The sequence below is a fragment of the Peromyscus leucopus genome, chromosome 5 (assembly GCF_004664715.2).
Source record: "Peromyscus leucopus breed LL Stock chromosome 5, UCI_PerLeu_2.1, whole genome shotgun sequence".
In the NCBI taxonomy this organism is placed as follows: Eukaryota; Metazoa; Chordata; class Mammalia; order Rodentia; family Cricetidae; genus Peromyscus; species Peromyscus leucopus.
Window position 1 is genome coordinate 74106305 of NC_051067.1, and position 13579 is coordinate 74119883.

The window sequence follows — 13579 nt, forward strand, 5'->3', positions numbered from 1 at the left end:
TGCTTATGTCAAAATTAATACATCTTAAGCACCCAGTTGAAAGTACTAACTACTGTGGGGCAGCAATTGATGCTGATGGTTTCTCTATGTCTCATCCCACAGGTTGTAATTCTGTACTTTGAGCCAAGTACATTCCGTTGTATTCTCCTAAGATGGGTCCGTCTTCTCGGGTTTGCCACCGTCTATGGAACTGTGACTCTCAAGCTTCACAGGTATGTTATGCTTCATCAGTCTTTATTCCCACAGAGGGACCAACTTGCTTGGTTTAGCAACTAATTATACACTGAGCTGGCCATTATTCATGAGTGTAAATAGCAAGATGATTCACACACACACACATACTTCCCACATCCTGGTTAGTTCTTTTCTCCACTTGACAACAGCTAATGTGATCTGGGAAGGGGAACCTCCACTGAAGAATTGCCTCCATTAGACTAGCCCATAAGCAAGTCTGTGGGAGCATTGATTAATGATCGTGTGGGAGGGCCAGGACCACTGTGGGTGATGGGTGCCACTCCTGAGCAAGTGGTGCTGATTTCTAGAAGAAAGAAGACTGAGCAAGCCAAGAGGAGCATGCCAGTAAGCAGCATTCCTCCATGGCCTCTGCATCAGTTCCTTTCTCCGGGTTCTTGACCTGTTTTGAGTCCCTGTCCTGCCTTCCCTCTGTGATGAACTGTTGGCTGAAATGTCCAATGACATAAACCCTTTCCCTCACAAGATGTTTTTGGGTTTGGTCATGGGTTTAATACAGCAATGGCAACCCAACTTAGACACCCTCTGCAGGTATTTGTTACATTCTTCAGGGAATCTTTAAAAGATTGAACTCTTCAAACAAGGTGCTTTAAGAAACTGTGTTTCTATTATAAGATGGAGTTACTCTGAACAACAACAACAACAAAAAAAAACCATGACACTGTTGGGATGTTAACAGTGTTTAATATCTAAAACAATGCAATTGATAGATAGACAATCCAAATGAAGTAATGGTTAGTGTCATTCTTTTGTTTTTATTTTATTGATTTCAGCTCTCACTTTGATAATTTCCTGGCATCTATTCTTCCTAGGAGACTTTGCTTCTTCTTGTTCTAGAGCTTTCAGGTGTGCTGTTAAGTCACTAGTGTGAGATTTCTTCAACTTCTTTATGTGGGTATTTAGTTCTATGAATTTCCCTCTTAGCACTGCTTTCATAGTGTCCCATAAGTTTGGGTATGTGGTGTCTTCATTTTCGTTGATCTCTAGGAAGTCTTTAATTTCTTTCTTTATTTCTTCCTTAACCCATTGGTGATTCAGTTTCCATGAGATTGTAGGTTTTCTGTAGTTTTTGTTGTTGTTGAAATCTAACTTTAAACCATGGTGGTCTGATAGAACACAGGAGGTTATTCCAATTGTTTTGTATCTGTTGAGATTTGCTTTGTGGCCAAGTATGTGGTCGATTTTAGAGAGGGTTCCATGGGGTGCTGAGAAGGTATATTCTTTTTTGTTAGGATGGAATGTTCTGTAGATATCGATTAAGTCCATTTGAGTCATGACATCAGTTAAGTCCTTTATTTCTCTGTTAAGTTTCAATTTGAGAGATCTGTCCAGTGGTGAAAGTGGGGTGTTGAGGTCTCCCACTATTAATGTGTGAGGTTTTATATGTGGTTTAAGCTTTAGTAATGTTTCTTTTACACATGTGGGTGCCCATGTGTTTGGGGCATAAATGTTCAGACTTGAAACTTCATTTTGGTGGATCTTTCCTGTGATGAGTATGTAATGCCCTTCTTGATCTCTTTTGATTGATTTTAGTTTGAAGTCTATTTTTCTAAATATCAGGATGGCTACACCCACTTGTTTCTAAGACTGTTTGATTGGAAAGTCTTTTCCCAGCCTTTTATTCTTAGGTAGTGTCTATCTTTGAATTTGAGATGTGTTTCTTGTATGCGGCAGAAAGATGGGTCCTGTATCCATTCTGTAAGCCTATGTCTTTTTTTTTTTTTTGGTTTTTTTGAGACAGGGTTTCTCTGTGTAGCTTTGAGCCTTTCCTGGTACTCACTTGGTAGTCCAGGCTGGCCTCGAACTCACAGAGATCCGCCTGCCTCTGCCTCCCGAGTGCTGGGATTAAAGGCGTGCGCCACCACCGCCCGGCCTATGTCTTTTTATAGGTGAATTAAGTCCATTAATATTAAGGGATATTAATTACTAGTGATTGTTCATTCCTCTTATTTTTTGGTGGTAGTGTGTGTGTACTTCTCTTCTTTGGGGTTTACTGCTGTGGCTTTATCTATTGCCTGTGTACCTGACTTCCTTAGGTTGGAATTTTCCTTCTAGTGCTTTCTGTAGGGCTGGGTTTGTGGATAAGTATTGTTTAAATCTGGCTTTGTCTTGAAATGTCTTGTTCATTCCGTCTTTGATGATTGAAAGTTTTGCTGGTTATATTAGTCTAGGCTGGCATCCATGGTCTCCTGCATTACATCTGTCCAGGTCCTTCTGGCTTTCAAAGTCTCCATTGAGAAATTGGGTGTTATTCTGATGGGTTTGCCTTTATAAGTCACTTGGCCTTTTTCCTTAGCTGCTCTTAATATTCTTCCTTTATTCTGTACATTTAGTTGTTTAATTATTATGTGGTGAGGGGACATTTTGGGGGGGGGTCTAGTCTGTTTGGTGTTCTATAGGCTTCTTGTATTTTCATAGGCATTTCCTTCTTTAAGTTAGGAAAGTTTTCTTCTATGATCTTGTTGAATATATTTTCTGTGCCTTTGAGTTGGTATTCTCCTTCTTCTATCCCTATTATTCATAGGTTTGGTCTTTTCATGGTGTCCCAAATTTCTTGGACATTTTGGTTCATGTCTTTGTTGGCTTTAGTGTTTCCTTTGACTGATGAATCTATTTCTTCTACTGTATCTTCAACGCCAGAGATCCTCTCTTCCATATCTTGCATTCTGTTGGTTATACTTGCATCTGAAGTTCCCAATCGTTTACTCAGATTTTCTATTTCCAGCATTCCCTCTGTGTCTTCTTCATTTTTTCTATTTCCCTTTTCAGGTCTTGGACTGTTTCCTTCATTTGTTTCATTGCTTTTTTATGATTTTCTTTCAGTGCTTTATTGTTTTCTTCTACTTTATTTGTCTTTTCCTCTAGTTTTTTTTATAGCATTCTTCCCATTTTTTTTGTCTTTTCCTCTATATAAGCCTCTACCTTCTTCATGATATTATTCATAAGGCTATTTTCTTCTGCTTCTTCCAATTTTTGATGTTCAGGTCTAGATGTTGGAGGAGGGCTAGGTTCTGGCGATGCTGTATTGCTCTTCATTTTGCTGTATGTACTTCTGCCTTGACGTCTGCCCATCTCCTTGTGGTTCGTTCTTGGTCTCATCAGCGCACTTGGTCCAGACAGAGCTGACAGATTCAGGAAGTCTCTCTCTCTCTTTAGTCCAGATGGGAGCTCTCTTGTCCAAATGGGAACTCTGGGGCAGGATGGGAGTTCTTGTCCAGACAGGAAGTCCAGGGCAGGATGGGAGCTCTTGTCCAGAAGGGAAGTCTGGGGCAGAATGGGAGCTGGGGGCTAGTCTCTAAGTCTCAGGAAGTGTCTGGGGTCTGTGGCAGATGGGTGTGGGGGCAGGGCATGGAGATTGCAGGGTCTGCCGGGGGTATTGGAGAAGGGGAGCCTTCCTGGTAGAGCTAGAAGGGAACCTGCCTGGTGGCCAGAACCTGGGGCCAAGTTGGGCAGGTCTTCCCTGGAGTGGCTGGTGCCCAGGGATGGGATCTAGGCTGAGCCCAGACACTCACCTCTTGTCCAGTGGTTAGTGTCATTCCTATATGAAGTCAGCAATACGCTCATTGTCCAAAAATGTTGTCTCCCTCCACACTTTCCATGCCCCAGGATAACCCTGCTGACATTCCAAGATAAAGTTATTTTTTAATGGTTTTGCATAACAAATTTGGAGACTCTTCTCTGGGGAAGACTAATTCTCCTGATCTAATAATTTCTTAGTTACTTGTAGTTATTTGTCTAGGGTTGGGATTTTTCCTTCCATGTTAGTATGCTTATTGATATCATCCTTGTTCAAGTCAAAATTACACACATATAAGTAATATTATACAGACTGAATGGGTTGTATTTATATATTTTGGGGTATATTTTATATATGTGTAATATATACACATTTATATATATAATATATGTATATTTTATATATATATATATATATATATATATATATATAACAATTAAAGAAAAAGAGGCCATGAATTTGAGAGAGAGCAAGGGGGTTTTAGAGGGGCTTGAGGGAGAAAAATGATACATTTTTATTATTTAGAAGAGTTTTTTTTTAAAAAAGTATTTAAAAGTTATTTACCCATTCCTTCAGGGTTTATCAACCTTGAAAATGGAGGATACTATAAGTTCCCTTACATTTAGTTCAATGCCACCTAAATATAAAAATAGGACAATAAAATAAACTTCCTGCCCATGGTGCTAGGGGTGGCTGGAAATCCTAGGCTGCCCCTTCCCTCTTACCTGCAAGTTTAAAGAAAGCCTTGGTGAAGTTGTGCCAATGAGAAAAGGAGGGGAAATGTCTGCAGGAAGATGCTGTAGCCCCTGGTACTGAAGAACATGAGGCAGTTCTGATGACCGCAGAACATCCTGTTCTGTACCCATCTGGCTAGAAGTATTTCTTAGTCAAGGTGTTCCGCCATGGCTCATGCAAGGCTAACTTTCAATGCAATGGTATGTGTTATGTTTCTTTAACTTCTTTCATTACAATCTTTTTGAAAACATGATAATGACTTTATCTCCCACACAAGACCACCCCTTCCTACTACCTTCCTCTCTTCCTGTTTCCATCCATCTTTCTCTTCCTTCCTTCCTTTCTGGTACATAATTGCTGAGAGTGATCCAGATAATCCACGACTCCCAGGATTCCTTTTGTGTACATTCAGTGAAGTTAGAAACATTATGGTACTGGGTTTCAGGAGAGCAAATAGAAATGTGAATTTAGCTTCGAATGCTAAGAAATCACGGGCCTTTTTGTCTTACAAAAGAAAAGGAAAAGACAGTTGGCATGCTCTTCCTGGCTCTCCCTTTACCTTGTCCACACACTGTGTCCTACTGCAATGCCATCTGGGTTTCCATTCCATATAGAATTGCTATTTGTCAACTGGTGCTCACCAAAAGACACAAGGCATCGGTGGCGATCTACAATAGGTGATAAGCATTGTAGAGTCCTGAAAGAAGTGCCTACCTGTGACTTGATCAAGACCTCACTTGCTACTAAACTCCTACTTACTGTCTGTTATAATCTTTTCACTGCTCTATCATTTTTTTAAATTTAGTGGTAGTATTCATTGTAATTTATCTTCTTCTTGAAGTGAGTGAAAGTCTAGCCATTGAATCCCAGGCGGTCCTGGGACCTACATGTTAGAAGTGCTTAACTCATTAGTAGATGAAAGAAAAAAAATGAATGGATAAATGAATGAATGAATGAATGAATGAATGAATGAAAGAAAAAGTCAGTTACAGATCTCTAAACTGTTTCCAATGATTCATTCATATTCCCTGACTCACCATACAATACCTCAGGGTGACCCAAGTACTTGGAACACTTAACACTGTGGCCTGCATAAAGATATTTGATACAGTTTGAGAACATCGTTAAATAGCATCAAATCATAAAGTGAGAAGATTATTCCTATTCAGGTTCCCTTTCAATCCTCCTGATTATTTCCAGGAGAAGGATTAGTTGGGAGCATCTCAGTTTTTCTTAGCACCTGTCACACTGATGCTCATCTTTGTCTGGAAGAGCACAGACTAACCTTCCAGCTTGGAGCTGTTCATTGAAGTGCCATGTCCTTAAGAGTCATCATTCTGTTCTGCTGTATTTACTTCGGTAGCTGCTGATAATTTATGGAAACTATTAGCTAGGTTTTTCCTTTATAGTAACACTATGAAGTTCCCTTTAAAATACTTTAAAAGCAACAAATGGGAACTGATTTAAAGAGGATATTAACTGATTCTGATACAACAACAACCTTGAGGGCATATGAAATAATTGGAATTTTGGAAACTGGTTTCTTCAATCATCTTTTGCTTATTTTAAAGACTGGGATGGAAGCTATTTCCTCTGTGAGTCTCTAGAAATCACTTCAATGAAGGAGAATTAGTTTGCTGAAGGCTTAAAACTGGTAGAAACTTTTTCTAAGTTAATGAGTAAAATTACTCTAATCCTGTATGAATTTTGTGGCCTTACTTTTGTATTCATTTTTTTTCTTTATTGCCTTAATGTAGCCGACTATAGTATTGTTCGTCCATAAACTGAGCTATTAGCATTCCTAGAAAAAACGTGAGCACCCTAAGAGTATGACTGACCATTCCAGGTCTGTGCTCCTGCTCAAGTGCTGGGACGAAACACCCTGACCCAAAATAACTTGGTGGAGATGGGGGTCATTTGCTTACCCTTCCTCCTCATTACTGTTTATCCATGAAGATGAGGCAAGGCAGGAATTCAAGCAGGAGCAGAGGCAGAATCCACAGGGCAATGTTGCTAACTGGCTTGCGTCTCCAGACCACACCCAGCTATTTATTATATGCAACCTAGGCCCACCTGTCCATGCTTGGTGCTGTCCACAGTGGGCTGGGTTCTCTCACATCAATCACGAATCAAGACAATGTCCTTATAGACATACCCATAGGGAAATCTGATGGAGTCGATTCCTCAACTGAGGTTTCTTCTTCTCCAATGTCTCTTGTTTGTGTCAACATGACAAAACTTAACCAGCACAGCTCCCATCTTCAGTGATGTACTGTATCTGTTGGGTAGTGGGTGCACTGCATTGGATACACTGTATTTGCTGGTGGTGGACTCACTGTATTTGATATATTGCATTTGTTGGATGGTGGTGTTGGGTGTAATGTATTTGATGTACTGCATTTGTTGAAGAGTGGGTAATTTTAGTGAATGGAGCTTCACTAGACACTTTCTGACTGGACCTCTTTTATAGTGATACAATGGAGAAGAGTGACATAAATTTTGATAATTCTAAATTTGAATTTTAGCTCTTCCATTATCTACTTACACAATTGAAACCTGTAGTTGGAATTTTCTTTGGGCCGCCAACCAGCTTCCCAAATAAAGACATGGATACTTATTATGAATGCTCGGTCTTAGCTTAGGCTTGTCCCACTAACTCTTTTAATTTAACCTGTTTCTATTCATCTGTTTTGCTTTGGGGCTTTTTTTTAACCTGTCTTTCATTGTCTATGTCCTACTTTCCTTCTTCTTCTGTGTCTGTCTGGCTGGTCCCTGGTGTCCCCATGCCATCTCCTTTTCTTTCTCCCTCCTCAGCTTAAATTCCTCCTCCTGCTTACTCTCCCTGCCTGCAAGTCCCACCTGTACCTCCTCCCTCACTATTGGCCATTCAGCTTTTTATTAGACCAATCAGGTACCTTAGGCAGGCAAGGTAATACAACAACACATCTTTACATAATTAAATAAATATTCCACAAAAAAAAAAACAAAATAATTTTAACATCTAAAAATTAGTTTTATCATCTAAAAATTGTTTCCTCACCTGTGAGATTATAAGGATGGCATAGGAGTTGAATATGTCAGGTTGGGGTTCTTAGTTATAAGCCACAGAAACTGAGTGTGGGAAAATTAAACTGAAGGGTAGATCATTGGAACAATATGAGAAAGAACATAGAATTAAAGGGAAAAGGCAGAAAGCCAGGTCCCAGGAGGACTCTGTCCAGGATTTTAAATGTCAAAATGGTCTGTGCTGGGGGACAGTATATCCTGAACGTCATAGTCTCATTCTCATGGGAACTTAATTTTCATATCTAGATTCTCTTTTTTTTTTCAACACAAGGAAAATAAAATCAAGCTTCTGTAAACAGAACATTTTAGAAAATTGTGATTATGGTTATATGAAATGACTCTGTAGACTTTGGAACACAGGGTAAGCAAGAAAGACCCATAGCTGCTTCTCAGCTTTTTCCCTCAAGGGTTCAGCATTTCCTTCTCCATTGCCTGCTCTATTGCTGACTGATGTCATATCTATAGAGTCTCCAGAGCATCAACTACTTGAAAAAAATGATGGGAAAGAAACAAAACCTCACTGGCCCTGCTCTAGAAACACTATGTTTAGTCTGGGTTGCCTCTCAGGATCCTTTTGTGTATATAGGGTAAAGGTAGAAACTACTACATGGAATAGGATTTCAGGAGGATTCATTTAAATCTGAATTTAGCCTCTCACACTGAAAAATCATAAGACCTATTTATTTTATGAAAGAAAATGAGCAGACCAATTGGCATGCTCTTCCTGGTTCTCCCTTTACCATGTCAGTACACTATGTCCTGGGGACTTGAAAGCTCATGCACATTTACCGGACCTCTCTTTTCTCTAGTGGCCTTTTCCCATGGATAAGCATCACACAGCCAAAGACACCATAACAATCCAGAATAGAATTGTAAGATCCATGATATTATTAACCCTGCAGCACAGGATTGTGTAGTAGTGAGGTAGAGCTACAATGGTCTCTCCTGAGAGGAGGGTTGTGCCACATAGACTGGAATTACCCACTTCTACAGTAATAGAAAGTAGACAGCCATCTATCTATTCACAGGTCATTTATCCATCTATTTATTTGTGGAGCTGGGAATTGAACATAAGGCCTCACACATCCTACTCAGAGACTCTACCACTCCGGCTATACTCCCAACCCCAGACCAGATTTTAACTATCTTTATCATTTGCTTAAGTTCTCTATTGACCATTCTTGGTAGGCCATCCAGGCAGTGCAATTTATTTGAACATGAAGGTCTTTATTCTTCAGATAATCAGGGGCAGTTTTAGCAAGCTCAGAAGAACTGAAGTAGCTGAAAAACAGTCTTCATTTATTTAAAAAAAAAAAAAAAAAAAAAAAAAGGTTCCTTCAATCAACCACAGACATACTTGTCTCAGTCCATGAACGATGTGGGCTGGATCGAAAGCAGCACAGCTGGCAGTTCCATGGGCTGTGTTTTTGTTGTTGTTCCTTATGAAATGTGGATAATCTGAGCACAGGAGGCTGAGGTAGGAGGGTTATGAGTTTGAGGTCAGCCTGCAGAGTTGGATCAAGCCTTTTCTGGATAACAGGAGAAGAGTCTTAAGACAATTAAGGAAACAAACAGAAAATTGGGAAGGCGCTTTCTCTAGGCTTAGAAAGGCCAGGTATGTCTTCAGGAAGCAAAACAAGGGATGCTCTTACTTCACAGGAATACAGATTTTAAAGCAATGCTAAAAGAAAATTTCATCCCCTATAATAAATGTTTCTGAAAATACATTAGCTTTTTGCTAATAGAAAATACCAGAAGGGCCTTTTCATGCTGTTTAAAATAAAAATTTGAGCAAGCCATGGAAAGCCCTCCCCAGACTATGGCCTGGGATTTGTCCCTTCATGCATTATTCATCACTCAGCTCTCTGTAAAACCCAGAGCAGTTTTCTGCACTGTGCTCATTAGCACCAAATATTTACAGTTGTGGGAAGGTTTATTTTTTATATGTTTTAGTTTGTCTCCTAGTGAAATTTAAGAAGTAAGTGGGTGGTATTTATTCCTATTTCTTTATGTGTTCTTTGAATAATAAATTACAGTTATGTATCTTAAATTATTAAAGGAATAGCAAAGCAAGTTTGTGGATGTCTACAGGGGCAGCACTTGAATGTGATGAAGTTTGACTCGTAACTTGTAACAATCATTGTTGGCAGAGAGCTTTAAACAAGGCTTTACACACATATCTGAAGAACGGTTATTTCACTTTATTGATAAATATACACCCATCTTCCTTAAAAAGCCACTGAACAGGGTGCTGTTTGTTGTTCACTCCTCATTCATACAAAGAAATACCAACCTTCATTCCTGGGTGGCTGTGCAAGTATCTGAGACTCTCCACAGGTTTCTCTGCAAGTCTTCCCGTGTTTACTTTTTATATTTAAGGTCTGTATAGTTAGTTACTATAACAAAGTATTGAAGTTAGGCTAACTTAATAAAGAAAGAGAGTTTGTCTCATAGTTTTTGAAGCCTGAACATCCAAATAGCATAATGGTATCTCTGGCCATTAATAACATCATGTTTCATTTAGAAACAAAAGACCAGGGGGGTTTCTAGAGGCCAGGCATATCTGTTTTCAAGAAGGAACTTAGGAGCTGCCCACAGTGGTCCAGATCATTGACCTCAGTAGCCAGCAGGCTTGGGTAGGAAGTTGGTAAGTCCAAGTAAGACCTTGTTGAAGAGGAGGAAGAGCAAGAAGAGGAAGAGGAAGCAGCTAACTCAGGCATCCCAAGATAATTCAATTAGTCCATCAATCCAGAAGCAGTGACCCCAATAAACTGAAGGCTCACACACTAGACCCCCAACTTTAAAGTTCTGCCCTTAAGACATGGCCTGTAGAGGGACCAATCTTCCAGCACATAAACCTTTGGGAAATATCCTCTGTCATATCCAAACCAAATCAAGGTGCCAAGTTATGACCAAGAGATTTTTCACATGAGGCATTTCTAAACAGATTTGAGTGCCTACCTCAGCCAAAATCGTATACCATTGATAGTATCCTTTGAACACAGAGTTGTGGTCACTGCATCTTGACTAGGGAAAATGAGAACTTACTTTGTGGGACCTAGGAATGATACTGTTCCCAGCCTGTTTCTTCAGAGCCCCCATCACTTCACATCTTTACTGTTCAGTACTCTTGATACAGAACAGCCTCAAGTGGAATAGTGTTCAGGGTGGTGTTTCTTGAAGGTCACATTGAGCACCAGAGAAAAAGATTTGTTCTCTGTTTCTAAGGAAGGTCTCTTTTTCCCTGTCAGTGGTGCATGTGGACAGGAAGCAGAACAACCTCTAAAGTCTAAGGAAATTGTTAGTGGTGAACAAAAAGTTACCCAAGCCTTTGATCACCCTTTGCTTTTCATACACTGGGGGAGTAACTAGATGCCTTCTAGCAAAGTGGCAGTATAGAACTCTCAATCTGGCTTCTTAGAAAATTGGAAAAAGTAGATTTTAAAGGACTTAAGTCTCTCTTTTCCTCTTTCATAGCTCATTACCTGATAGCCTGGGTTCTCTCTAGACCAGTGGTTCTCAACCTTTCTGATGCTGTGACTCTTTAATACAGTTCCTCATGTTGTGGTGAGCCCCAACCATCAAATCATTTTTGTTGCTGCTTCATAGCTGTAGTTTGGGGCTGTCTTTAATTGTAATGTAAATATCTGTGTTTTCTGATGGTCTTAGGCAATCTCCATTAAAGAGTCATTAGACCCTATAAGGGTCATGACTCACAAGTTGAAAAACACTGCTCTAGACCAAGTCACTAGAGGTACTTATCATTTTAAATGGCATTTAATGAATCAGGGAAGCTTCAAAGTCAGTTGGCTCTTAACAAATAGAAATTTGCTTCATAAGTTCACTAGTTGAAAGCATCAGTGTGGAGCACACCAGAGACCCATGCTAGGTTACGGGCCACTCAGATTCAGGCCAATCCTCAGAAACTCAGTGTGGCTGTGCCCCAGAGCTCTGTATACCTTATATTTTGCAACCCCCTGCCCCAAGTCTTCAAATCACCCAACAGAAGGAAGGGAGTCCTTTGTGAACCCAAGAGCTGGACAGGACATTCCTTCTCTCTCCTCCATGCTCTCATTTCCCCTTTCTTGGCATATTTGCAGTCTGTCTGGAACTACCCTAAAACCACATCCCTGTAACCTTACACACAGTTATCTGTTATGAATACCACCCCTCAAGAAGCCATTAAAACCATTCTCCTAAGCTTCAAAAAGCTACTCCTTAATTGTAAGCTGTCTAAGAAGCTGGAAGATATTCATCTCTGCTCATTCCTGCCACTCTGCCTCCTCTGGGTACTGTTTAGACCCTGGCCTGTCAAACACACTGAAGGTCCTCAGCAGAATAGCCAAGGCTGTTGATTGTATGGATGCATACAGATCATTTGCAGAAACTATAAAGGGGTATTATCTTGAAATGCACTGTTTATAAATTAGTATGTTCAGTTATGTCTTCTCCTATGAAGTACAAGACTTGGGCAATGCATGCATATTGACAAAAAGATGCCTTTTATTAACTAAAGTATATACTCAGAATCCAGAACACCTATAATTACCTTTGAATAAAAATTGAAGTGAAAGTGAAATTTCTCTCGATTATTCCTTTTTTCAGATATACATTAGGTGTGACTAAGACAGGAATGCAGGTTACCCTGAAAGCCAATGAGGCTTAAAGCCTGGCTTATTTTATCTGGTCCAGTTGTTCCATTTACTTTTTTGTATGACACTTAACTTTGAAATGTACTTTATAAAATTTCCACTCATGGCTTTTCCATTTTCAGTTCAAGTTTTAAAATATTTTATATAGGCTCCCATTTCTAATGATAGCATCAATATTTTATGTCTACATCTCAGCAAAGACCCTTGTTTTCAAATACAGTTTCATGGCTATGCGCCTTGTTTAAAATATGAATTTTCATTGCTTGCTTTTCAACTCGTTGCATGTATGTATGTAGATGTGTGTTCCAATCACTTTTAAAACAACAAATAAAACCCATCTGGTAATTCAGAATTAGTATTCTCATACTATAACTTTCAAATATGCTTATTATCCTAATGTTCTGTATCCACATTCCTCTGTCCACATATTAGATGTCCTTGAGTAGAAATATCTCTCTTCTTTATGTAAAGTAAATAAGAAAGTGAGTATGAAGCAAGATTAATTTGTTCCACGCAGCAAAAATAGAAGAAGCCAGGCTTCTTTAAAAGCCAAGGTAAGTCACTCTGCTCCTGCAAGGCATCTGTTTTCACTGCAGTCCACTATGTGCTGCTACCTATGCTCAGGGCCAGAGCCTCAGCATCTTTGTTGGTAGACACACCTGTGACCATCCTGAAGCAGCAGGGGCTCGCCTGATTTCTGGCCGCTCTCCTGCCTGTCACTCACAACTGGCACATGTCAAACCCAAGTAATAGAATTGTAACCCCAGAAACTTAATACTAAAGTACCACTACTCTGGGTACTCCTGGAAAGGCAAAAACTGAGAGTGACTAGAGAGAAACCCGAAAGTCTCAACAGATCTGTAATAAGGAAAAGCATTTAATTAATGATCAAAAGAGCTTCCTGGGGAAAAGAAATCCAAAGCCTCGATAGCTTTGATGATGAATTACACCACAGATTTCACACCAATTCTTCACAGACCACTCTAAAAATAGAAGAGCAGCAATATTCCCAACTCATGCTAAGAGACCAGTATTGCTTTAATTACAAAATCATAACTGTATCATGAGAACGGAAGGACACCAACCAAAATCACTTATGGAGTCAGAAAAAGAAAATCTTAACCAAGTATTTTCAACAGAATTTAGCTTCTAAAAAAAAAAAAAAAAGACTAGAGGTAGAGGCCATGACTTGGAATCTATCCCAGCAACTCAAGAGTGTGTCAATATAGAAAGACGTCAATCAGAGTTAATAGAGTACGTTAATATAATATGGAATAAAACATGTTCATTTCAACAAATGCAGAAAAGACATTTGACAAAATCTGACATCCTATTACATATAAGCCTTCAACAAAGT

The 13579-nt window shown here is 39.5% G+C and overlaps 1 protein-coding gene across 1 annotated transcript in view; it reads left to right on the top strand.

Moving 5' to 3' along the window:
- Positions 1-13579, top strand: part of Gpr158 (G protein-coupled receptor 158) — a 360681-nt gene that overhangs the window by 301021 nt on the left and 46081 nt on the right. The window contains exon 6 of the mRNA XM_028892013.2: positions 103-212. Coding sequence (XP_028747846.1) covers positions 103-212 — 110 coding nt within the window. The remainder of the gene's footprint in view (positions 1-102; positions 213-13579) is intronic.